This window comes from Branchiostoma belcheri, unplaced genomic scaffold (genome assembly GCF_001625305.1).
Source record: "Branchiostoma belcheri isolate BF01 breed outbred unplaced genomic scaffold, Haploidv18h27 scaffold88, whole genome shotgun sequence".
NCBI classification, from domain to species: Eukaryota; Metazoa; Chordata; class Leptocardii; order Amphioxiformes; family Branchiostomatidae; genus Branchiostoma; species Branchiostoma belcheri.
The window spans coordinates 329,038-355,548 of NW_017804553.1; the positions used below are offsets into that span (position 1 = coordinate 329,038).

The window sequence follows — 26,511 nt, forward strand, 5'->3', positions numbered from 1 at the left end:
CAACCGATAACCTTTTCAATGCGAAGTGAACAGACATGAGTCACAATACTCAATGCTTCCTGTTTCCAAATCAACTTTGAACAAGGTTGTTGAGGGACTTTAGGCGTGTACTTAAAATTTACCAACGTGTGTAGCAATAATCGATCAATTACTGCGTAAACGTTTCTACCAATACCAATCGATATTGATAAGGTGACGTAGCGTTTCCATTGTACAATGTAGTTCGATCAGATGCGATCTTACATAGGCAGACTTCGTATTCAACGCTACATTAGTGAAATCAAGCTTCATCATCGTAAAATTACAGATAACCTTACGAATATTTTCGTACTTTTGCCATTGTATTCCTATCTTCTTTTCCATGCATTCTTTCATATTTTTTTTCATATCCCAGAATCATTCTTCATAGCTGATAACGTGGTAACGATGATAAAGACAAATAAGCAAACTATCGATTTAATTTTTTTCCATTCAGTTGTTTATTGTCAATATTAATGTTACTATCAACACTGATAAATATTAATGATAATTTCCGGTGAACCATTATTTGTGTGCATCCTTGAACGGTATAACATATTGATTGGAGTAATTCATGTGTCCTGTGTATTGTTGTGGTCGATGAATCATGTCCAACATCGCACGCAAGTTTACGATTAAAAAGTCACAAGGAACAAATGATATGTGACACATTCTTTTACATCATCTTTTTGTCAGAACATTTATTTTGCTGCACCTAAAGGTACATGTATTTCCGTGCAGCGCTGATATCTATATTTGGCACTGACACAAAGTACTTCAGCATAACGTAACAAAGTACTTAACTTCATGGCAAAATTTTGCAAGGGCACAAAGATATATATCAAGAGGTAAACATGACATCGATGGAAGAATAACGGTACTGACACTGCTACTGAGTGCTATACGCTACTGCTTATGATTTTCAACGCGTTTAAGAGCGCTATCGTGCGGCAAATATTATAACTGCAACATAGACTTTAACGTTACCTGTTCTCATGAATTACTCATTCCCGAAGACTTGCAAGTGTAATCCTGTCGAAAACCAATCTTAGAACGTTTCGTCTTATAACCTTTTCAGAATTTTTCTGGTGCATACAGCGCCCGGTATCTTTATCTAACTTCTTCTCTTCCAAACTTTTCCCAGTTTAATTTATGAACCTGTCATAGCCATCTCCCGACCCGACCCAAGGCTTCTCATCCTTCCCAGGTTTCACAGTGGGCTTCTTCCCAGCGTCCACTGCGGGGTGCTTCCCGGCGTCCACTGCGGGGTGCTTCCCAGTGTCCACCGCGGGGTCCTCTGGTTGCAAGACTCCGCAGTACGGGTAGTTCTTGAAGCGTCTGTTGTACACCGAGCGGGCGAAACACTCGGCCAGCGCCTTGTCACACTCACACACGCTGCGCCTCAGCCAGTTGCGGCTAGCTGGAAAATGGAAAGAGATAGAACATTACGCAAAGGCTGTGAAATAGAAAGAGATCAATCTCCAAGCAGATCCTAGGGTGACCAAAAGACCAGGCCTGAAAAAGACAGTATTGGACCCTCTCTGGCCAATGTATATTGCCAGGCGAATTTGATACTGTCTTTTTGCTACCCTAGGATCTGCTTGGAGATTAGAAAGAGATATAGAACATAACGTAAAGCAATTAGACTTTCTTGATGTCGGACACTTTCTTCACATAGGACGAATGACTTTCGGTATAAAACGCCACGTCCGTCATCAAACGGGCCGGCGGACGATACAAACTTCCTGACACAGTGTGACCCATCTCTGACGTCACTGGAACAACAATATAAATGCCACACACTTACTGCACACGACGGAGTTGCCGATGCACCTGTACGGGTAGATGACGAACAGCGCGTTGAACCAGGTGGGCAGGGCGTAACACCTGTCGTGCGCCACGCAGCACCTAGCGGGAGGGACGAAAAATGCAACTCATAGCGTCTATTTGCACCAAGTATGGATAAAGCTGCTGACCTAGCCTCTACCAGGCTTCGGGAGGCAGCTAGAAAGAGCAGAAATTGGTAAAATAAAGAGATAACACGCCGAGGGAGTTGGTCCTCTGAAAAGTACAATTTTCAGGTTCGTCAAACTGTACTTTCTAATGGACCTACTTCCCTGGTATGCTACTCTCTATTTGACCAATGTCTACTCTTCCCAACCGCCTCCCGAAGCCTGGTAGAGGCTACGGCTGACCCAGAGCCTCCTAATACAGGATGTCGAACCTGCATGCGATGTTTGATTAGGGCGAATGTTGTAGACTTGGGGTCATCACAGAGAAACAGTTACACGCCTTGATACAAGTGCTCTTTGTCTGGCAGATGGTTAGTCTAGACCCGTGGGCTCAGTAGTTTGTACGTTTAATTTCCTCAGGAAAAGGATGTTACACAGGAAGGTGGGTCACCGCAGCCAAATTATACATGATGAAAACAGAAGTCACTTGTTACTTCGCGAAGGAGGTTTCCCTCGTATTGTGGCCAGTTGGTTTTACGCGTTCGCAGGTAAAACTCACGGTTGCCTTTCTTTTATTGGCATGTGATTTGATACGTCCTCTGCAGGCATTCCTGTGATGATGCCTGTAATTTATTTTTTTACCGTAGCTGATTTTGTGGTTAATGTAATACTAGTATATCATTCAGAAGCACCCCTAAGTTAATAGACTTTTGGAATTGGCCGTAGATAAACTGTACTCACCTGTCGATATCGTCCACAGGGCGTCCCCTGCCACCGCCCCGCCCGCAGAAGCAACCGTAGTTGTTGTACATGAGTAGGGCGCTGTTCCCAGTCACACAGCGGATCACTCCGGACAGGGAGAACAGGTCGCGCTTGGCGCGGGACTTGGGCTGGTCCGCGTCCGCCAGTTGGTCTACGGGCTGGGACATGGGCTGGGGCATGGACACTACACGGGGACAAAATTATAGAAAATAAAGTCTGTGCTGGTAGATAACTATTGCTGGTAGATAACTATGGACAAGTAAAATATTGTTTGTTTTTTTTTTCTACTTTTTTTCCTTAACATACGCGGCACAACTTTACCGAATGTCCGGGACGGGGGATGATACAGACTTCCATGTATCATTGATCCTCTGCCAAAGTAACGCGCCCGTTGGGTCACGTGTTAAAAGTGCTTCATTACTTCTTTATTTCTCTTTTAGTGAATATGTATAGTTTGGGTCAGTTTTTGTACTGCTTTGCGCTCGTTCATTATGTTAAGGACGCTGTAAAACTTTCCGGCCTCGGTCTCCTTATATCTACCCAACGTCCTTGATCTAACATACCCAGATTGAATAAATGACATAGGGAAAACATTGAACCACGCGTACGTTTAAGTAGAAGATCCTGCGAGGACACGCGTGTGTCACATTAAAGTGTGTGTGGGCGGGAGGAGCACATGTTGTTTACCGAAGGCGAGAAGATCTTAAAGGAGCCTGACCCGGATTCCAAGGTCGTGTCTCACTCGGCAGCGCAGTTTTCTTTCATATGTCCGCATCCTACTCCTCTAGCTCTGCAGGGCTAATAGGGCTGAACTTAATATTCCAGGTACAATGTGTAGCAACAACGTTTGGTGAATATTTCTACTGCAAGAAGTTTTTACTTTCTACTTGGATTCTACACGATTGACGCTGAATAACAGTTTATATAATATCTAGGCGTCGACGTGAACCGCCGTTGCTACATCCGAGGAAGACCTGTATTGCGTGCAAACTGGATCTGTTGACAGCTACTCGTCCGTACTGTTTGCCTTGTGACCGACTCGTGGTCAGATTGCGTGTCACCAGAGTTATGCAAGTCGCTGAGGATTGCTTCACCGAACAGAGAGAAAACAACACGCAAATCTGCCACATCCGCCACAAAATCTCACTCAAGCGCACGAGAAAACATGTACATTACAACAAACAACCGAAGAACTGCAGTTAGTGTCATAATTAAGTACTTAAAGTTACTACACATATGTACGCTACTTTTCCTAGTATTTCCTCGCCCCCCAACTTGTCTACAAGTATAACTGTCTCTTCTGTAACTTGATGTGGCTGGACACTACTTCTTTGAGATGGAGACCTTATAGATGACGCATTGTCAACTCTAAATCGTTGTTCGCAATTCACATGTATTAAATAAAAATTTCATCGTAAAGGCAACAGAAATAGAAAACATCACAAACCTGTGACGAGAAATCCCACCAACACAACAGCGGTTGTAACGCCAAACTTTAACACCGTCATACTTTCCCTGTACTACGTTGCAAGTTTTCGCAGACCGCAAGCCGCAAATTTGGTGACTTCTGTTCGGTAGAAACGCGTTCTGCACTTCTTAATGTTCACGGTGGTTAAGACGTTGAGCGGTGTTGCTTTACTGCGAGGATTATATAGTACATATACACTAACAGTGAGTCACCTACTGGGAATGATCAACTGTGGGGGAAGTCGGGAGTTTTATGTTTGTCTGTAAGTCGTGATTTGGCGGTGAGTCAAGTTTGTTTTTTGGGGGCGCGTCCATCCCACTTCTAATAGGTTTCGTTCCTGGGGAGAAGCGCCTTATATACGCGTTCCTTATGTTCAAATATACTAGTAGTAGATGTGTCGGACGCCTTTGAAATAGATGCCTACTATACAGAACACCCAAAGTTGTACCTTTGATTGAACGTATGTATAAAGACTATCAACTGTACCTAGGCTCACATGATGTGAGGAAAAAGTCATAGTTGTCAGGAAACTTTCGAACATCTAGCACACATGTTAACGTTCATTGTAGATTGATCTGAACAGCTTTCAGTCCTCTTGCATACGATTTGGGCACCCCAGAGAACGCCATTCATAAAATACTTCGCTGGCTCTGGTTTCAATATACGATGGGCCAGTGAGCAACGTATTCCTGTGCATATTGTATATTCATGACGTCACACATGAGCACCCCTTAAGTCCTGTACATATTATGTATTCATGACGCGGGAAAAGCCATTAGGCATTCCTGTCTATGGCCTCTAAGGCCACACCGATTTAATTTTATGGATGACATCCGCGCGCGCATTGATTTTCGCCCGATCTCAAAAAAAAAAAAACATCACGTCTTCCGAGGCTCTGGACTGGCCTCAAGCCTGGGTAGTCCATGGTGGTGATAACTCTGGTGGACGGCACCCAGGCTACCGAAGCTCCAAGACTCAAGAACTCAGTACATACGTACAATGTCGATTCATAAATTCCGCAAAAATCCAGTATGTGTCGGCCTGTCGTATACGTCGCTATGTAATGCGCCAAATTCACAATACCAGCTTTGTATTCCTGTGGTTTAGTAGCATTTTTATTTTTGGCCGGATTTTTCTTTTTTTCGCCCGCACGCACTAGTTTGGGGGTCTTCAGAGGATGTCATCCATAAAATTAAGTCGGTGTGGCCTAACATGCAATTCACAGCTCTGGGGACCCATATTCATGCTATTACCGACTGGTCCCTATTAAACCTTTCCATCGATCGACTAGCTGGGAAGTCAATGTTCAGGCTAGGCATCGCTTTAAGCCGTATGGCTAACGCTGTGGCGTCACCGGGCGTGTGGAATATACTGCGGCGAATATGGGACGGCGGAAAATTCCTCTGATGTCTGACCGCAGCTAGAATTTTTCTGTTTACTCGTCAACTCGCTGGATTAGAAGGCGTATATCTAACGTGAACAGGACGCTGTGTCTGGAATTAATGGTGGTATAGGGAAAATCACAGCCTGGCCGGCAGGTGGATTCTGTGAACCCGGGTCTTTGTCCCTCCGTGCGGCGGGCAGGGTATACATGATCGATCTGGTACAGCCTGCGGACTGACGTAACTGTGTCTGGTTTAGGAGAGGAGGTTGTTTTCCTGCTCTCAGAGGACACAGGGAGGGAGAGAGGTCTGGAATAACGGAATTCCGAACGCGAACATCGCACATCTGACGGCTGGATTTAACAACGCTGAGGTAGGGTAACGTTATGTAGATGTAGGCGATTTCTATCATCATGACATTTGGTTTATAGGCCGATATTTGCGTTGTCTATATGTTGAGATGATAGATTGTGACGGGAGCGTATTGACCAGGGCGTCTACATATGGGAGTATTGATGGTATTTTGTATTGAAATGCGGGGGTGGGGAGGGGTTTTATTCTTCGTGTGAATATTGACTGCGCAAATACATCATTGCGCTATTCTGTACATTCATATGAAATTGATGTTGTGCAGTGACGTTCCGTTAAAATTAGAACTATTTGTCAATTGCAAAAAAATAGAATTGACCTATTATTATCCTCGCTAGCCTAGAACCTATAAAAGGTATATACGTCCTTGAATGACATAGGTGCTTATTAGTAGCCCCACCATTTTTTTCAAATGGAATTGGGCCGGGCTGTACATTTGGAGCCTATGGAGGATTTCTCTGTAGCACATATAAAGGAGCAAGTAGCCATATAACTAAAAACGATTTGCGGATGCTTCAACTGAATTAACTGCATACATGAATAATATATTAATTGGCTTATCCATACATGTACCATTAAGTGATTTTTGTCAGGTCTAAGCCCATCAAGGGTGGACATCACGCTTACTGTTTTTGTTATTCCTCCGCAGTTCGCTCGTCTGTAACGCCTGTCTGCGCAGCCGCAACCATGCCTGCTCCACTGGGCATGCTCGGGAACACGTTCCTGGCCATGTTCGTGTTGATGACGTCATCAGCAGTCATCTCCTCCATCTTGCTGCTGGCGTGTTTCGCGCGGAACCTGTGTAAGAGGCGGTGGCCGTCACCTATTATCTATGAGAAGAAAGGCGACCCGGGGTCGGTTATATCCATGGATTATATAGAGAACCATCCTGATGTGACTGCCTTGTGATCTGGTCTTTGCTTACAAGGAGCTATTTCCAGAGACCGTGGATTGTTCAATATACCTGTTACAAGATTCGGTGGACGATGAAAAATGCAATCGTATCGTGGTGCAGTTTTAACCGAGTCTGTTCGTCAGTCGGAATTCATCTTCGACTGGTCGTAATAAGTTTACTATGGCGGAGATTTTTTTCTTGACCACGAGTACAGTGAACACTGGATCACGGTTGTTATTTAGCCAGTTCATTCGGACTGCGACTCGTTCAGGTTAGGAGAGCGGCAACTAGAGAATGATCCTGTGATCAGAACCTGTGACGTTTTAGTCACGTGAATGCAATATCAGGTCAGAGGTACCTGGAAGGCTGTATAGAAGGCTTGAATGCCCGGATGTAAATGGCTTCTTTTGTTTTACTCTGTTCCAAGCACACAATATAGAAAAAAAACCTCCCTCTCTTCCCGATGATAGTTGCATTGTTTAGGGTGCAAAATTGCCCTAGGCGGCGCGTCTGTGTTTTGTATGGTCTATGGATTGTGTTAATGTCATAAAGACACATAAGAGGCCTTGGATTATTCCATAGTCATCGAAGTTAAGTTTCCGCAAGAAAACTGGAGTAAAGTTTGGACACTCACCGAAACGGGCCCGGTCGGGGAAAAGTAAAAAGTCACAGACCCACCGAGAAAGAAGTTGTATATTTGTGCACAAAATGATCATACGACTGAAAGATTCCAGTGACTTTGCAAGCAGGGTAGCACGACGTAATGCTAGATTTGACCTGGCCATATATTTTACATCATGGGACATTTCACAACGGTAACAATATCTTAGTTCTGCATGCAAAGATAAGCAGTGTTCAGACTAAAAATGATTGGTTTATGACTGCCGTAGACTCTTGATTCGGATGTTTACAGTATACTTACACAAGCGCTTTCTTTAGACTGTACAAATGGGCCAAAAGATTCTGATTGAACATTGTCCCGGAATCGAGCTACAAATTGACATAAACCAGTAACTTAATCTATGGCACCGCCAGACGATCTTATAACGTCTTTGAAAATGAATTATAAATGACGCTCATGGCGGCCCGACATGAATTCTGTTTTAGTAATGGCCTTGGTCGGCACATCTGGCATATTACATTAACCAGTCGCTACCATACTCATATCTGAGCTCGTATGGAATGTCTTGAAGTTACCGTTCAATGCAAAAGCATCACTGAATCTGATACATTACTGTGTATAAAAGCCTTAATCACCAAATACGCCAGAACAACAGTAGATCTCACAGATATGCTCTTTATTGCACAGATACGAATACTGTATAATCACATTACCCACAGCGTAAACAATTTTCTCCATCAGTACATGACGTAACTGCACACAGGGGAACCACCAACTTACGTACAAATGTCTGGTCCGGCTGGATTATAAGATAGAAGAACCACTCAGTTGGTACAACTGCGAAGTTACATGGGAAAGGTTCATTGAGATTTAGTATTGAAGTTACAGTTAACGAATGCGTTACGTATTCAAACGGGTCCGAGACAGAACAATGTCACTTTTTCATGTATCATCCTTTTTCTTCATGTTTAGATATTGTCGTGCTTTCCATAATAATTTAACCTCTTTGACATCTTTGAACCCTGTATTCTTCTCACGACCCATGTAAATCCACTCCCAGCAGGCCACTATATTCTGGGAACGTTGCCAACCGTGACGACCACTTCAATGACCGCATTTTGCATCATGATGCGCACAGATGTACATGGGCCAGGAAAAAGCGCCGTCTACCTGATTCTGTTGGTAATACAGTTGAAATCTCAGGTTACATTCGGTATTTGGGGTGATTCTGGAGGGACCATTATTTAACAGCGAGGGTGGAGGTTTCGCTGTACAGCTCGACACTGGCCTCCTGGACTTTATCATTCAAGTCATAACCGAAAATGTAGCAGGTCTTAGAGAATCAAGTGAAACATTTCCATGTGTTATTAAATCAATCATTGTGCTGGTTACACGTGCGTGTCATCATCATATACATGTACGTCTGAATTGTATTACTCCGGAGCATATGAATGATGATACACGCGTACGTGTGGTTTGCATTAAATCCTCTTGGCACAACTGTCTTTCAGTAGCCAGACAGCATCACCCAATCACAAATCACAGGTATTATTAGTAACTCATAGTATTGCCTTCATTACCAGCTTACGCAGTTGCATAAGCTCGTTCTCGTTACATTTTATTTAGGGGATAAGTTGTGATAACAACCCTTGTTTCTGTAAATGCTCTTCCGGATTGTAATCTAGTGAGGAGAACCCCTTGGAAGTAAAATGGTACGTCCCGCCTTGACCTTTTGGGTGTAGCTGAGGCGGACGGGGTTGGAGGAACGTTAGAGATCTCAGCGGGCTGAGACAGGACGCCATTTTACAGGAACTCAACTCATCAAGCAACAGCACGTCTTAGAGACGAGATTGAAGCGTCAGGAGGAGAATGTGAGTGAGATATTGATGTTTTCTTACAGAATATCGATAAACAGTCCATTACTGTTGGCGAGGTAAGAGTGAAAGTGGTGGGAGGCTTAATCAATTATGCATGGGTCTGTCTCATGGCTTTCCGTCTCGCTCGTAACCGTTGTTGTGAATCTACCGTTACTACTAGTAACGACTGCCCACTTCCCTAAAACGTTTCTTGAAAATACATGTAGAAACATCACGTCCCAGCCCTTGAATGGCCATGCACAATATGGTCCCTTTTGTGGCCATAAAGCTATACACGGATGCTTCAACATGCATGGTTATTCAAGGGTTGGAACGTGATTTTTCAGATTTCAAGATCACATTGCAGAGTGAACAGCCGAATACTGGATGGTAAAAGCAAGTATCACACTGAAAACTGTATATGGTCCTTCATATCTGATATACAACTTGAAGGGTGTGTTTGAGATCATTTACGATGTGTATGTGTACGTCTGTGGTTCCGCAGCAGTTGCCTGTTGACATGAGAGAAGTGTCCTCGTGGGATGCTTTGAGTTATTTCTGGCGGGTTTGGTAGTCAGAATATTTCCGTCCGGATAAAACTCCAAGCAGTCGTGTCCTTTCGGCTCATTACTGTGCATTTTGCTCGTGTATTGACTGTAGTAGTGAGTGTAATACTAGGTGGAATTTATGTGACCCCGAAACTATCCTCGTGTTTGTGTAGTTGTCCTACTTATGTTGGACAGTGGAGAGGTTAGGGGTTGCCATAGTTTTAGGTCAGGTCACATCGCTATAAATTACAGTGTCGTTGCAAAAATTTGTTTTGGTTTTCCCGGCCCCAACAAGGCTGCACGATTACAAAAACTTAGGATTTAAGAAAACTTCTGACGACTGATCGTCATCGTCACTACTGTGACCTTGGAGCACACAGTTTTTTCCAGACGTAACCATGGCTACGGGGCGTGTTCCCGCGCTTGACCTGTGCTCAGCAAAAACAGATGTGGAACCTGGCAGCGGTGTGCTGTTTTCTAGACTCCTTGAAACTTGGGACGCCGTTAGTGGAAACGTCTGAGCCAAGAAAAAAACAAGAAAGCTGAAATAATTCTATCTAGATACATCAGAAGATAAATGATCAACAACAAACCAAAGATTGACGTCATTCACGATCGTCCGAAATGGATCCTTTCAAAGACAAGACAATAAAGCAACTTGAAGGCTTAACACGCAACTACTACTGGAACTACGCCAAGAACTCCCAGATTCAGCCCAACCCACACGCAAGGGACGAATCAGTAATGCACCAGGGAAGGTTTTCTGTACTGTCTATGTATAAATGTGTTCCTACGCGGTTTTAGCTCGTTTTCTGAGCTTTGTAATTCGTGTGTCCAGCTAGTAGCTGAAACGTGTCAAAGATTTAAACGATCGAGGGGAACTGTACAAGTACTCATGCACAATCTCAGAGGCAAGTTTTTGTGTGTGTGTGTGTGAAATATTTATCCGCCTGTATTTTATTTTACTTATTTACAGGTGTGAGGTGATTTGATGTAACAAGACGACAACCAACGAGTCAATCAACCAGTCAAGAAAGCAGGCGTTTACTGAACGTACTTCTCACAAGCCGAGGTGCCCCTCCGCCTGGCACCATGGTGTTCCTGTCCCGTATTGATGACGTGTTCGTGGCGATGTTCGTGTTGCTGGTGATCTCCGTGGTCATCTCCATCGTCCTGCTCGTCATCTTCTTCTCCCCGCTCATCTTCAAGAGGAGACACGCGCGGGAAATCGTCCTGTCAGACACCTGAGAGGAGGAACTATTTTTTCACAGTCTGTCTTCGTCTCGAGATGCCCGGAACTACTTTCTAGTCTAAACACCTTGCTCTGGAATAACGTCTTGCCTCTGAGTAATGGCTAGAGACTGGTGACATTCGTCGTAGGATGGTCGTACTGTAGCCTCCGTAGCAGGCTTATAGAACTGGGGGTTTGATGATCTTCGGTTGTTTTCTGATCAGCCCAGTTCTAAAAACGGGGGGTAATTCAACCAGGCCGGCTATGTTGTCTATATGCAATCAGAAAATAGCATCCAAAGACCATGAAGATCCCCAAACCCCCCAGTTTTGGCATACCATGGAGGCTAGTCGTACAGTTGCAAATAGGGAGCCTTTGGATAGGATAGGATAGTCTTGTATGTGTCCAACAAAAGTCAGCTGTATGTTGCGAAAAAGACTGTTTTAGATCATTGTTGCTTCAGTTGGTTCACTCAGTTATCTCCGTTACTTATCCAAAATAGTGTTTGAATGTCTTTGAATTGTTCAGTAAGTTAGTGCTTGGTATTTCCACCACATCGAAACGTAAGGGGATTGAGATTACTTGTATTTTCGGCGACCGTAAACTAAACGAACATAAAAGATTATATACATCTATTTAGATGAATCACGATGCCGAATGTGCCTTCATGTAATTGCTTATAGATACAGAGGAAACTGTAGCATAACTTCTGTTTTCATGTCATTTGTTGGACTGTATGTTTTATCAAGTAAACATTTTTTCGTTTGTAGAAACGTCGAAACTTGTATGAGAAGTGTAATTTATAAATGGCGTATCAAAACACAAAAAATATTTGAATACATATAAATCAAACATCTTGTTCCTGTTTCTATGAGGATGGGGGCGTTACAACATGTATGAGGTAGAGTGCAGACTACAGAGTACGGTGCGAAAACAACGCCCTCTACCAAGCCTATGGACTACTACATGTGTACATAAAGAAATTTACTACTGAATGTGTGCGTAAAGAAGTTGCAGGATAGGCGAGTGGCACAATCGTCAAAGCCAAAATTCTAAGATATGTCATCCTATTCAATGAAAATCCACAGTCGCATTTCTTAACTTGAGGAACATGAGAACTTTTAACTTTGCCTGCTTCTTTTTTTACAAGCGACCGCCTAATCTCCAAGCAGATCCCTTTCGGTGGCAAGACAGAGGAGTTTGTACGGACACCGTGGCTACTGGACACTGCTCTGGCCAATGGACATGTGCACTGCTCTGGCCAATGGACACTACCTTGCCACACCATATGATCTGCTTGGAGATTACGACCGCCTAACTTGGTGCTATTCTACAGTTTACACCTGGACCAGTGACCTTTCTCCACACGCACGTCGACCATTGAACCCCCGCTATTGACTGGCGCGATAAATACGCCTGTTTAGCAAACATGTACATTTGTACTGCCGGGCACACCGCCGATATCAGCGGCGCTGTTGAGTCACTACAGGGAAGTAGCTGTAAAATTTAAGGACCAATCTGGATTCCTCGTAAATTAGAGGCGATATCAGGACTCCTGGAGTGTCTACTTGACACAAGTCACCACAACGCCACCTCTCTGTTGTCCTGAGAAATCTCCTGTCCAAACTATGACAGGTAAGCGAGCCCACGTCAGAACTTGAGTGTGCACCTGTAAATGCAGATAAAGGTGTTTATGCTTTGTTCGTGCGTCGCCTGTATAGCCTCCATATCAGGTGAGGTTCTGCGTTGATACTAGTACACAGTGTACACGCTGTTGTTGCTGTCTTCTGCTGTTTTGACGCACTTTAGCACTGTTTTCGCATAGCTGCCACTGGTGAACTGCCGTCCTGTACAAGCCAATACATAACCTTAAAAACGCCAAGATATATCAAAACTGGCCATAAAGTCGTGGACTGGTACGAGGCTACAGGAAACTACCATGTAAGTGAAAAGAGAACAGCTATGGTGTAGTCAAAGCAATATAATATGATATGCGATTCCACTTTGCCGTGTAGAAAAGCAGGGTTGTCCAGTAGAGTAGGAGTTTACATGTAGGTCTTGAAGATTGTTTGGACACCTGTACGTGTTTACACCGGATTTCGTGGTGTCTGCTCCATTTTATGTCGTGTACTTGAAACACAATGCAGAAAAAATGTCCACAAAGTTACAAGCTAGGTAGGCATTGAACGACTTGGAAAATCATTTTCAAACAAACAGGGATTGTTCGCACATTGGGAAAGTGAGGTTATACGTCCAGGTAAAAAGTCGATTGTGCTAAAGTTTACTCCCCGTGACTGTTGTCTGTCTTGTGGTTTGTTACGTTGTGAGAGCAAATAAACATTCGAACGCACAGACATTCGTTTCCTTTGGACGGTGCCTCAAAGAACGGAGCGGCAAAACCTGAGTTTGTTTCAGGTGAGAAAGGTCACACCTGGGAGATATGTCCAATGCTGAATTGTTTACCTAATAATAGATATTGTACTCCTAACACCTATGATATTGATTATAATAGCAACGACTAACGTCTAAGTCCTATATTTAAGTTCAGTGTATATTTGTTTAAATCTACGAAACAAAAATTGGACTGAAATGTCGGAACTCGTCGACAAAGGTAGCAATCAGAATTAGATGGTATATACAGGGTTTATATTTGTGGCACAACGAGAGATAATCTATATACACTCTTATACTACACTGTTCCTATTATGAAATGATTAACTTCCACAACATTTTTGACAAAAAGACAGGAGCACCAAGTCATAAAAAAACTCGATCGTATCTGATGACTGCTCAGAGGAAGTGGGCGTGGAGCTGTTTTCGAATCAGTTAATCATTTGATTTGTAAAAGGAACAGAATGTTTTTATCAATGAAACTTCAATAAGGGAAAACTATTAGAACACTCGAGTGGCCCGAATCCAACACAACAGGGCCGGTTTGTTTGTGACAAACTGTTCACAACTGTGTGGCAGTAGTATAATCAAGGCCAAGGTTCGGCCGGCCGGCTGGGAGCAGCGTTTTGTTTGTAAGGTTAGAAACACAGGCACGCACATAGCTGGGTCGTGCGGGAACAAGATTGCACCGAATTAGTCAAAGTCGAGTTTTGTGTTTGAATAACTTCAGAAGTTCTCAGTCTCCGATGATTTTCTGTATGCAGCGTGACAAAGATGGCATTCGGGTGCAATATGATTGGAGAGTTTTGATTTGTATTTCTTTCAAGAGGTTCATATCTGTACAAATGATAGATAAAACGCACAGAAATGTTTAATAACGACCATTCTCTTCAAGAGAACAAACTTTTTCACGCTTAACGATAATATAAACAGGTGGACTGTTCTTAAATCGTTGATTGCCTATCAAAGCTGTGTTTATTATCGTCAGCTGTTGCTATAATGATTGAGGAGATACGTTATGAATTGATGTTCAAAAACACCACGTATACTCGCTCTTAAAGAACCAACTACTTGACAACCTTGCATCATGCATATGATGATGATCTGTAAGCTCATAGCCTACTAGCTCTATCACACTTTTCGTAATCCTAATAGTGCAGTACATTGCGTACTTAGCCCTGAAAACGGAACTTTTCTTTTGTACCAGAGTCATCAACATTTGAGTTGTGGACGGACAACACGACATTCGCAACCACTTCGCTACACACAGAAGCGAACAACACAACCGCATCACAACCACCTACAACCTCCTTTAGAGTGGACATCTGTACGTGTACAGCGGCGGAATGTTCCAGCTACCTTATATGGGCGGTGACGGGCACGTTCCTGGGCACCAGCCTACTCTGCGGTCTCATCATGGTACTCATCTGGAGGTGCAATCTCTGCCGATTCCGGCAAGCGACGCTCGAACGCATCGAAGACCGGTACCGTGTCAGCAGTATAGCTCTGCCGCCGGCTGAATCCCTCCGTAGGGTCTCGCACCGGTACCAAGCCAGGACCAGGTGAGTAGTAGGTTAGGTACCAGCAAAGTACGTATATGTTTTCAGGAACTAAGTGACAAGAAGTATTGTTTTGGGTGACAGGGTTGTGGGTTTGTGTGTTTGGTTGTCTGGATTAAGTAGGTTGATAGCAAGATTGGAAGGCAAAATGACAGGATACGAAGGTTAATTGGTCATGCACAATAAACTGGATGAATGTAACGTTTGCTCAGAATATGACAGGGAGCCAGCAAGAATGTGGCGACATTAGGGGATTCAGGAAGCAGAGGAGTGCGTGCGTACTTCCGATTTCTTGTTTCTTATTGCCCCTCTTACATGTATGGGCGACCACTATATGATTGAGCTTATTGTTTATGGTTTGTGCCCGTTTGCCCCAGATGGTACTCAGGACCCGGGGAGCCTCACGTCAACCTGGGCTTCCAGAACGACGAGACACCAGACGACTACATTTCCGGCGGCTCCAGAATACAGGTACTAGCTTTCTATCATCATTATATCACTGTAGATTATAGGAGGTGCATTTGTATAGATTGTGGCAGAGATGTTTTACCTGGTTATGAACAATGATATTCAGCCAGCGGTTGCAATGTAGCCTTTACCAGGCTTCGGGAGGCGGCTGAAAAGAGTAGAAATCGGCCAAATAGAGAGTGATGACATGTCAGGGGAGTTGGTCCGCTAGAGAGTACAGTTTCGCTAGAGAGTACAGTTTGTGTATCTCTCTATTTGGCCGATTTCTACTCTTTCCAGTCGCCTCCCGAAGCCTGGTAGAGGCTAGTTGCAATGTAATTTTCCGATAAGGCGTTCATTTATGCCTTTATTCGTTCATTCAGATAATGGTCGAAAACGGCGACGTGGAGAACGGACGAGGACGCGAACACGCGCGTGCGCACACGTTCCACCACTACCGGAAGAAAGCGTCGAACGTCTCCAACATCTACGAGAACCCTATGTCTGTGAAGCGCTCGGCCGAGGCGCTGGCGGGGCGCTACGCGACGTTTCCCCGAGCGGCGGAGCCCCATCACAAGCTATCCACGGCGTCTGGGATGTACGAGATGCCCATGGATGACTGGCCCGGAGACGCTACTGACGATAGGAAGATTTCTTCGGTGTCGTCTTACTACGAATCTCCTGAACTCCCAGACTTAGAGGCGGCAAGGCGCGACGGTGAGGTCTTGGGGCTGAGAAAGGAGTCAGGCGTTTATGAGATCGTGGAACCGATGTCTTCCAAGAGGTACCGCAGCAACCCGGACCTGTCGGGCATACTGGAGGACGGGGAGGACATGGACCGCCGGCGCAAGTCGACGGTGTACGACGCGCCTATGCCCGAGCTGCCTCCTGGGGTGGCCCGGCCTTCCCCGGTCCCAGAGCTGCCCCCGAGGCAAAACAGCCTGTCACCAAAGTCAGGCGTGGCGACGATCCCCGAGCCCCTGCCACGCGACTCGCCGGAGAGGACACCAAAACTACCACCGAGAGAGACAAGCACCAGGCGTCTCGGGATGGCAGAGAAGCTAGCCGGCTACTCACCTGAACCGCAACATGACAGCCTCTCCGCGTATGTCCGCGTAGCGTCAGATGGCGACCAGGACTTCGAGGACGACGACGAACGGCGACGCAAGTCCACGGTGTACGACGCACCCATGCCCGAACTTCCTCCCACAGCGGCGCGGCGTGTTTCAACACCGAAAATGTCTCAACGCGACGCCGTGTACCAAAATTATGGCATCAAGAATGATGGAGACGTTGATGACCTACCATTCTCGGATGATGGCGTGCCACCTTGTCCATATGGCGATGCGCCAGCGCCCCCTGTTGGTGCAGTACCAGCTCGTCCGTCAGGCGACGCACCCTCGCCGCCAAGCAGTAGAGCGCCACCACCTCCCACCAGTGCAGCGCCAACGTTACCCGGAGTTTCCTCCTCACCAACGTTCCCAGACGGTGTCGCACCGCCGTTCCAAGAGGATCTCGCACCGACGTTCCCAGAAGAAGGTCTCACACCTGCGCCGCGTCAGACACCTGGGATGCGGACGCCGCTCCCGGCCTACCTGACACGCGACCGCGCGGACTCGGTGGGCTCGATGGACACCATGGCGTCCGAGGCACTGTCCGAGCGCCAGACTCACTTCGAGATGAGGAAAATTGACTTCGACTTCATTCCTGCTCCGGACTATCCCGAAGATGACGTACTTCCACCGAAGCACGCGCGCAGCCAATCAGTGCAAGGCAGAGAGGACGACCCCTACCGACGATTCGATCACGAAACGGACAATGTAACGTTCATTTCTTAAACGCCCGAGTCTGTTACTTGCTATGCCATGCAGACGCAGTGTATACTCGGACTTGATTTGCATGAACTTCCATGAAGCCGAAGCAACAATAAGAGTTTATATAAGTGTAGCCTGGTTGCCAAACCTATTATAGCCCCTGAGTCCATTTGCGGAGAGGATGCAGGACTCACTCAGGCGGGAGCTATAATAGGTTTGGTAACCAGGCTAATATAAGTGTCGATGAAGGTTTGGCATCCAAACAAGTAAGTAGGATAGATTCTCAGCAGAAGAGTCAGACTTTTCAGATAGCAGCCGCGATGATCTATCGTCAGTCACTGATTCTTCAGAGCGTTAAACATTTATCCAGTTTCTATAGTTCATATATTTTGCATTACTTTAAATAATGAAAGGTGGATGACTTCAGTATGAATATCAGTCTCGCATATAATAAAATTAGCTTCCTTGGATTTTTATTTGGATGAGAGACGAGTTATTCGTTCTCTTAACTGCCCTTTACAACACCTGTGTTACACTTGACTACTTTTACATATAGATATACATGTAACAGAAGTCAGAACTCATGTTTGTTTTCTCAAAAACAAATCACATTGCGTTCCTTCTTGCATAAGAATATCATATCCCAATGGATCGTAGAAGTTCTGTTTACACAAATGAATTGAAAAGACAAATGTGAAATATCCATATTATGTTCTTTATTTGTTATCGATAAAGCTATGTGCTGTATACATGATTGTTTATTAATTTTTTTATTGGTTGTCTGGTTAGCCAAATTCTATCACATAAAAGGAGAGGTTTGATAAGGGGGCTAGGGTTAGACCATGGTTAGACTTACGATTGGGGTTAGGTTAGGATTAGTCTTCGACATCACGACTAAACCCCTCCCACCCCTTGTCTCGGGTATATGGGAAACCCCCAAGTAGTGTCGGAGTCATGTATTTGGCAGGATCATGTACAGTATATGGTTTGACACCAAAGTCATCTCTTGTGATGTTAAAGTCTCGGTATCTCGTCTTCCTGGCTGGATCACGGTTCATATGGTTCCACTGCATCGTCCTCCACCTTCTCTGGTCGCCAGTGGCTCTTGAGGATCCCGCGTCCGTAGCACAGCATGAGCGCCGTGGCTGATATCAGACACGACACCACCACCATCGCGATGATGTAGCCGACCATCCCGCCAACGCCCCCCTCCCGCGGACCCGCCAACACTGATGACGTACTCATGACGTCATCCGCGGCTGGAGACAGACTTGATGGTGTTACACTGAATGTCGACGTCAAGTTGAATGTTGATGCGGTGTTCATTTTTGACGTGGTGTATTATAGACCTTCAGAACAAGCAAGATACTAGTATTTAGGGCTGACTGAATTTGTAACGTGGGGGAAGTTTGAACACTAAAATATTAGTATAGTAACAAATGATATATTTCATAACTATTACTAAGCGCCTACCAAAGAATCATTAAACATTGCAAAAATCTGGATTACTTTGCCTGTGAAAGGTGCCAGTGCGCCTTGAAATATCTTCTGCAGAGCACTTTGTTCTTTAAAACAAACGCCAACTCTTCGTCGTTATTATAATGGTAACGTCTTTCTTTGACATCAGTAGCACATAAGGTAATGAAACATTGACAAGGTGTTGCAACAAAATAATCCGTCATTATAAGGACCAAAGGTGTCCTTGTTTAAAGAAAAAAGCCCATATGTGCAGTAAAATAATCGATATCAACAGGTACCTTTCAGCTTCGCTTCTCTGTCTGTTATTCCGCTGCCAGTGTTGTGATTTTCTTGAGCGCAAGTTTACATGGCTGAAACACCCAGTCTCTTTCCAAAATGGCTGACGGGGTTACTAAACCGGTTTTCGTGACCCCGACCGGTACCGGGCCAAGCGTATACCCCACCCTTCACGTGCAATACACGTAATAAGCATGGTCCGTAGTCGCCACGGCTAGGTGCTAGTCCACTGGCGTGTTTTGTGTTTTTTTTTAATGTCCACGATCATGATAATGATCATTCTGGCATATTCATTATCACCTGAGCTAAGTGAGGACTTAAGTGCCTTTCCCAAGTGCACAAGGTTGCTGACATGGCAGGATTCAAACCCGGGACCTCTTGGTTCTGAGCCGAATGCTCTGCCGTTACGCCACACGACCCCACGTGTTAGCCCTTTACAAGTTTAGACAGATAACACGGAGACAAGTACATTTTGCGGTGGGATCATTTTTAATACATTCTACATTACCTCGACAGTCATACAACATAGATATTCTCATTTGTACAATAGCGAGAGGGAAATATAAATATCTGATTCACGCATTTCCGACCACACAGATATTTGTCGATCAACGTTGATTGCCCTTAAATTAACATTAAATAGTTTACTGTATAATTTAATAGAATTTGCATTTGATGGTACATCTTTAAATAAACCGCATTTTTATTCTCCCCATGAGCTTTAGTTTTCTGCGATCCGACCTGGAACCAAAGTTGTTCTGTGCTCTATAGTTCAATTTTATGTCTGTAATACTGTAGTCACTTTGTAACACACCCTAAAGATCGCTACATAAGGCCATGTTGATTTGATTATATGGATGACATCCGCGCGCGCATGAATTTTCGGCCGTTAAAAAAAAAGTTTTCAACCATACTGTAAATCATACAAAACGGTTAAAAAATGAGCAAAAATATGCCGTAAGTTACAAAAAATAAAAACTATACCAATGTCGTAGAATGCCAAAATCAAACGAAAAAAGACGCAATTGTAAAGAAATTAACTTAAAGACTCGATTATTCACCAAACCATATTCTGTGCCGTTTGTTAAACCTTCAAAACCACGTAGATTTCATAATGAAAACAACTTTTTTTTTGCAAAACTTTTTTTTATTCGCACGCGCGCATCAGTTTTGGGGTTCCCGGAGGATGTCATCCATATAATCAAATCAACCTGGCCTAAATTGTATTAAAAATCTTTCAACAGCAATGTATCTGCTACGAACTGATGCAATTCACCCTGCTACAGACAGATGGCGCTTATACCTGTGCTTGTAACTTAATCAGTCACGTCAGCGTGGATCTAATTTGTCCATTTTAAATCACCAAAGTTAGATGTATTCAAATTTTACTATATAGACACACAATTAAAGATCTTGATACAGTGAAAATAGAAAACTATGATATAATGTTGCAAGGAATCAATCATATAACAAATACATGCACATTGCAGGAGCCAGGCAAACTTTGAATATTGTAGCCATACAAATCAATACAAAACAATTTGGTGGGGAAGACAGTTTTGTAACTAAATAATAAACAGTATAACTCATAGTATAAACTCACTTAAACTAAAATAATCAGAACAATCTATAAAAAACAAAAGTTTGTTGATATAAAAAGAAGGAAAACAAATACTAAAGTTCAGCAATAATGCAATAAATCAAAGTAATACAGTACCATGCAACTTCCTGACATTGTTAAGAAGCCTGACAGTTTTTGCAAGATAACTACAGGATACAGAATGTTTGTTTTTTATCATACTTTCTCCCTGCTGCCTAACTAATAAAAATTTGGTACCATACAGTTAATTCTTAAGAAATTAAGAAAGTTACTTTCTGTTGTCATAAGAAGTTTGTTAACCTTTGTCAATTTTTGGTGGGAAAAGTAACATAGAAACATGTACAGTGTATGAGGGGTCGGAGTTAATCATGTAACATGCTGCAGATCTTTGGAAGAAAAATTGACCTTTTTTTCTCAAACTTTCTTGCACCATCACTGATTCACTATTCACAACCATATAGCAGAACTACTAATCATGCAAAAAATATGGCAATAATGTCACCGTCTTTTGGCAAGATAACATTTTCTTTAGATGGGAAGCTTGAATCACAATTATTACTACATCAACAATAGTATTGTTACTATGCCATTCACTTGGGCCATATCACACACAAACATATATGCATCACACTCTTATCATAGGTATGAATATATATAGACTAATAATAGTATATAGAATATTTGTTTGTTTGTACATCATAATCATATAAACAATATCAGATTGTTACCAGTGCCGACTTTGTTTTGGGTGGGGAAATCATTCACATCAAACTTTGAAGGGGAGAGAGGGGAACTTAGTGCAAGGAAAACACAGGAAGACTAGAAACCAGAGGCCTTGTTACATGGAAGGGGAGGGGTGGGAAATAGAACGAAGAGGGTATCTTTTTGAACCCACCTTCAAATGCATGAATAAGGCCTTGTCTCAATATCACAAGTCATGTAACGCTGTCACTGATCACAAGAAGTGCGATACAAAAGCACAAACCTGCTATATAAATGGACCAATCTTTGGTGTAAAATATTGATCAAATCTCCCTACTGATTTAAAGTCAACACATTGACCATCGTCTGTATATAACATGACTACCTGACATGAGTATTTGCTGCATGACACCATAGTTATGGCAAGACACTCTTAAGTGTTTAACTCAAACAAAATAACATCTTTTCAGGACCCCCACTCCCTAATATCAACTTCTATAACTTTCACTTGGGGGTGAGAATGTTACATTTCACTTGCTATTCATCAACCCCAACAATGGAAGCACCTTGGAAAACTCTTTTTATCATCTTTTCAGCAACGACTGATGAATACAAACTGCCTGGCTGGCCTTGCTTTGTTATTACTGTAGACAAAAGGTTGCCAAAACCAACACTGCCCAATCCTGTGATCTTCCTGAAGCATACAGAAGGTTGACAGTTCAATGTGTCCACACACAGATCCTACCATTTCACGAAAAAGCCCCCAAAAAGCACCATCATCTCAGGAGTTTGACACCCCAATCCTAATTTTCAAGCAGATGCGTGATTTGATTAAAGTTATTGAACATCTTTTGGCTCCACCAGTAAAAAAAATCAGCTAAATACCAACTAAATGATGTACAGAACATTTTCCATTTCTGAATTTTCTTCAAGATTTTGCACCTTCTTTTTGATGAAGCATTTAATTTAGAGATTAACATATTCAAGTCTAAAAGTCATTAAGGTTCTTAATACATTTCTATATTGTATACATCATAACTGACGAAATCTAACCTACGTTGACAAAAATAATCAATTTTACAGGATAATGTTTGATATCCAATTTGGACTACTCTGTTTTCCCTCAAGTCAAATATATTCAATCCTAAGTCAAATATATTCAATCCTTTTACATGTATCTATTCTAAACTTGGCTAACATACTACAATGCGATGACAGAGTACACAGAAATTATCACACCATGATTCTACATCTAGTAAGATGTATCAATTTGTTACACAACATTCTCCGGTTATCTATCATACAAAATTTGGTTCATGACTTAGTTTACAGTTCGTTCCCAGTAGGTCAAAACTCCCGAGAAACACCAAAGCTCACCAACACTTTCCTGGACTAGCTATGAAAGTGAATTACATTCTACCTGTGCTAAGAAGGTTATGTTTTCAGTAGTGTTTGTGTGCAATGTTGGACATACCAGGTATTTCTGATGTCTACCTGTATGTAACTTGCACAGGTCTGTGTATTCAGTACTTAAAATTTCAATTCAAGAACTAACAGATAATACTAGTAACCAACAAATAAAATTGGAGTCGCCTTACGCCTGAAGGAAGGATAGAAAACAAAAAGTTTGGATGACTTGCAGTGCATGCAAGTCCTAGTGGGAAAAGACTCTTTGGCAGAGCTTAGAAGTCATTTTGATGAAACCTTGAACTGTGTTTTTCTGATGACGACTTCCTAATAAAAAGTTGAAACTGGAAAACTGCTAGTCTAAGCCGTCATCCTTCTGATGAATCTTTGACCGTGAACTGCGTTAACTTTCCCAGTTCAATTATGACCGAAGGAAGGATACCAAATGAAAGTTCAGACCAGTTGCGGTGGCTGTGGCGTCCTGTGGAGTTTCTGACCGTTAGTTACGCGTCCCCCCGTTCCCGTCATGATCAGGAGCACAAGCACTTCTTCTCGCTGCTGTTGTCCTGTGCCAGCGGGACGGTGCTGTAGCTGCGCGGCATCATGCCACTCTTCACGCCCTCCCACCCCTCCTCCGTGCTGATCACCCCCATCTCCACAAGTTCGTAGATCTCCCGCGTCACCTGCCAGAACGCCTTCTCCACGTTCTCCGCGTTTTTCGCCGAGGTCTCTAAGTACGACATGTCGTGAGTCCGGGCGAACTGCTGCCCCTCCTCCTGGCTGACCTCGCGCTGCGAGGCCAGGTCGATTTTGTGCCCGACTAGGATGAAGACCATGTTGTGAGGCATGGTGTGCTGCTTGGCCTCGTGCCACCACGACTCCAGGTGCTCAAACGATTTCCGGTTTGTGACGTCGTACACCAGGACCGCGCCGACCGAGTTCCGGTAGTACGATCTTGTGATAGACCTGGACGGGTACAGGGAATAGCAGAATGAGGAGAAGTTTCTTATATATCAGTTCTGCCATTCTCCAAATAGAGCTAAATATATTAGGATTGGGAAATTGACGATAATAGCGTTACAATCTTGTTTTCTGACAGCTTTGGAAAGGAATTGTGTTCTCCACAAATAGGCTATTCCATTTCAAATCTTGTGAGAATGTGACACAGGTCTGAATATGATTGGACTAGCTTAGAAGAGGATGGAATGTTCCATGTTGTTATTATATCACATGATCATCATCTGCTAATCCATTTTCAAGTTCCAGTGAGTCCTACAGCAGGCATTCATCTTTATCTCATTTCCAGAATATGCTGCTGATGTTATACAGCTTCTTTTTCTGTGTTTATTCCATACTACATATACAGCTTCTTTTTCTGTGTTTTTTCCATACTACGGGTCAAATCTAACAACAAATGGAGTATGAAATTCTTGTGTTTTCAGCGAACATGTGGTCTATATAATGTTACTTTCTACAGTGGTAGTGTGTTATATTATATAATGATACCACTGTAGAAAGTAACGTTATAGACATACATATAATCATACATGTATATATACTGTCACATAAAATATTAAGGGAGCAACCTCCATTTTTTTCAGATTCTCTCATCAGTGAATGTAAAAACACCAGAGGAACACATAAATTTCAAGCCCCCCGTGCTATGGCAGAATGAGCAAAAAAGAGAATGGGGACAAGGGCAAAAAAGAGAATGGGGACACACACACCAATAAAACAGATGTACAGTGAGAAACTGTCTGAACTCATGAATAATGTAACATGCACAAGTACAAAGTGACATTTGCAATACCTGTGGGACCCAGAATGGCTTCATAATAGCGTTCATTGTGTCTCTATGACTATGAGTAGGTATTATCATATTAGATTCTAATATTTTTCCTCAGTAAATCAAGGTTAGAAGTGCACTGAGCGACCCTAACATCGTAACAGAAAATATATTATTATAAATAAGCAGCACAATTTACTGTAGTTCTTCTATTTTGTGTCAGCCTCTAATGTCCCATTGTGTCCAATGGCCAGTCATAATATTTAAATCAATCTTAATCTACATTATGCACATGTAATTGTTACATAAAACATATGCATTGCCTCTCCCAATGGATTTTGATGGCCTATAAACAATGTGTAATAAATCATTTATACGTTGGGGAGGGGGCGTGGCCTAATATCAGACAACAACAAACACCTGATGTACAGGTAGACACTAAAATATCCCCTGAGGCTGTCTGTGTGTGTGTGTGTGTGTTGGGGTCGACATGACACTCCTGTATTAGACAAATTCAGGCTGCAGCCATATGGTACTGATTTTTAGACCGGGGTGGATACAGAGGAGGGAGGGGGGCGATGTTGACACCGGAATGTTTACCAGATCTGTTTACAAAACGCCAAAGCCCAGCAACACCCACCTAACGTTACTGCTAACGTTAGGACAAATTATGTTATGACGTACAGCCTACAAATCTTGTGACCTACACGTTATGGATAATTCAATCACGTCATGAAGAAAACGTAAACAATTTTTGTTGTCTTCCATCTCCAAGCCTAGCCACCGAAACAGAAAACAACAACGTCGTTTGTTTATGTAATTTTCTTTGCTCGCTGAAGCGAGGCGTAACGGAAAGGGCGTCATCCTTGAACCCTTGCGAAATGTTTACGTCAAAAAATGAGGGAGGGGGGCGTCAGTGAGGTACTAGAGATGGTTGTGAGGTTTGGATGGTTGGTTTTGTGGCGGTTATATAAAATAATGCAGGTCAAAGTCCACCCTGTACCTGTAACGTTACCTGTGTGACGTGTCTAACTCACCTGAACCCTTGCGAAATGTTTACTACGTCAAAAATATGGGGGAGGGGGGCGTCAGTGTACAAGAGATGGTTGTGAGGTTTAGATAAATTATTTGGGTAGTTTTGTGGCTGTTATGCAGGTGTCAAAATCCACCTAGCTGTACCTGTAAACCCGTGTGACCTGCCTCACGTACCTGAATCGCTCCTGACCGGCGGTGTCCCACAGTTGCAGCTTGACCCTCTTCCCGGGCTCCACCTCCATCAGCCTCGCGAAGAAATCCACCCCGACCGTCGGGTCCGAATACTCGATAAACTTCCCGTCGGTGAAGCGGCGTAGAAGTGAAGATTTTCCCACCGTGGAGTCTCCGATGAGGATCAGGCGAAACTGGTACAGCCAGATCGGCTCGGCCATGCTGGTCGGCAGAGGACCGATGAACGTACCGAGCTCGACCGGCGGAGGAACGCGTCCGTTCGCCGAGGACTTTCCCGCTGACTGCCGCGCCACCGGCGATGCCAGCTCGAACAGCTCCCGCCCCGCCACTATTAATAGATGCAGCGGACGTACATAGGCAGGAAAAAAATCATAAACGTAGCGGAAACCGACATGAAAAAATAATGAGGACGGGAGGTCACCAACGGACTATGACTTCCGGGTCAGTCACGAAACCTGCAGTACTGGTTATGTTGACTAGAGGTCGTGGCAGCACTCTCTCAAAAATGAAGGCGACCACTGCTAGCCTCTACCAGGCTTCGGGAGGCGGCTAAAAGAGTAGAAATTGGCCAAATAGAGAGAGATAACATGCCGAGGGAGTTGGTCCGCTAAAGAGTACATTTTTCCGCACCCGGGCCGGGCCAATTTCTACTCTTTCCAGCCGCCTCCCGAAGCCGAGTGGTAGAGGCTAACCACTTTAGACTGCTGCTAACGTTACAAT

The 26,511-nt window shown here is 43.7% G+C and overlaps 2 protein-coding genes and 1 pseudogene across 2 annotated transcripts; 1 reads left to right on the plus strand and 2 right to left on the minus strand.

Moving 5' to 3' along the window:
* Positions 1 to 1,148: 1,148 nt before the first annotated feature.
* Positions 1,149 to 2,911, minus strand: LOC109487311 (acidic phospholipase A2 PLA-1-like). Its single transcript, XM_019791290.1, has 3 exons — positions 2,712 to 2,911; positions 1,826 to 1,926; positions 1,149 to 1,438 (listed from the first exon to the last, which is right to left on the minus strand). Exons 1-3 carry the CDS (start codon positions 2,909 to 2,911, stop codon positions 1,164 to 1,166), a joined length of 576 nt encoding a protein of 191 aa, XP_019646849.1. The 3' UTR covers positions 1,149 to 1,163.
* A 7,941-nt stretch (positions 2,912 to 10,852) lies between these two features.
* LOC109487447 lies at positions 10,853 to 17,338 on the plus strand (annotated as a pseudogene).
* A 5,182-nt stretch (positions 17,339 to 22,520) lies between these two features.
* LOC109487431 (ras-related protein Rab-39B-like) lies at positions 22,521 to 26,228 on the minus strand. The gene is made up of 2 exons (XM_019791426.1): positions 25,774 to 26,228; positions 22,521 to 23,744 (listed from the first exon to the last, which is right to left on the minus strand). Exons 1-2 carry the CDS (start codon positions 25,989 to 25,991, stop codon positions 23,309 to 23,311), a joined length of 654 nt encoding a protein of 217 aa, XP_019646985.1. The 5' UTR covers positions 25,992 to 26,228; the 3' UTR covers positions 22,521 to 23,308.
* Positions 26,229 to 26,511: the final 283 nt, after the last annotated feature.

What these genes read in the sequence shown, in the direction of transcription:
- LOC109487311 (XM_019791290.1), bottom strand. Translation starts at nt 2,911, where the DNA reads ATGCCCCAGCCCATGTCCCAGCCCGTAGACCAACTGGCGGACGCGGAC. An exon ending in CCTGTGGACGATATCGACAG is followed by an intron (nt 1,927 to 2,711) that starts GTGAGTACAGTT and finishes CCCTCCCGCTAG; the next exon opens with GTGCTGCGTGGCGCACGACA. An exon ending in CGGCAACTCCGTCGTGTGCA is followed by an intron (nt 1,439 to 1,825) that starts GTAAGTGTGTGG and finishes TCCATTTTCCAG; the next exon opens with CTAGCCGCAACTGGCTGAGG.
- LOC109487431 (XM_019791426.1), bottom strand. Translation starts at nt 25,991, where the DNA reads ATGGCCGAGCCGATCTGGCTGTACCAGTTTCGCCTGATCCTCATCGGA. An exon ending in GCCGGTCAGGAGCGATTCAG is followed by an intron (nt 23,745 to 25,773) that starts GTACGTGAGGCA and finishes GTACCCGTCCAG; the next exon opens with GTCTATCACAAGATCGTACT.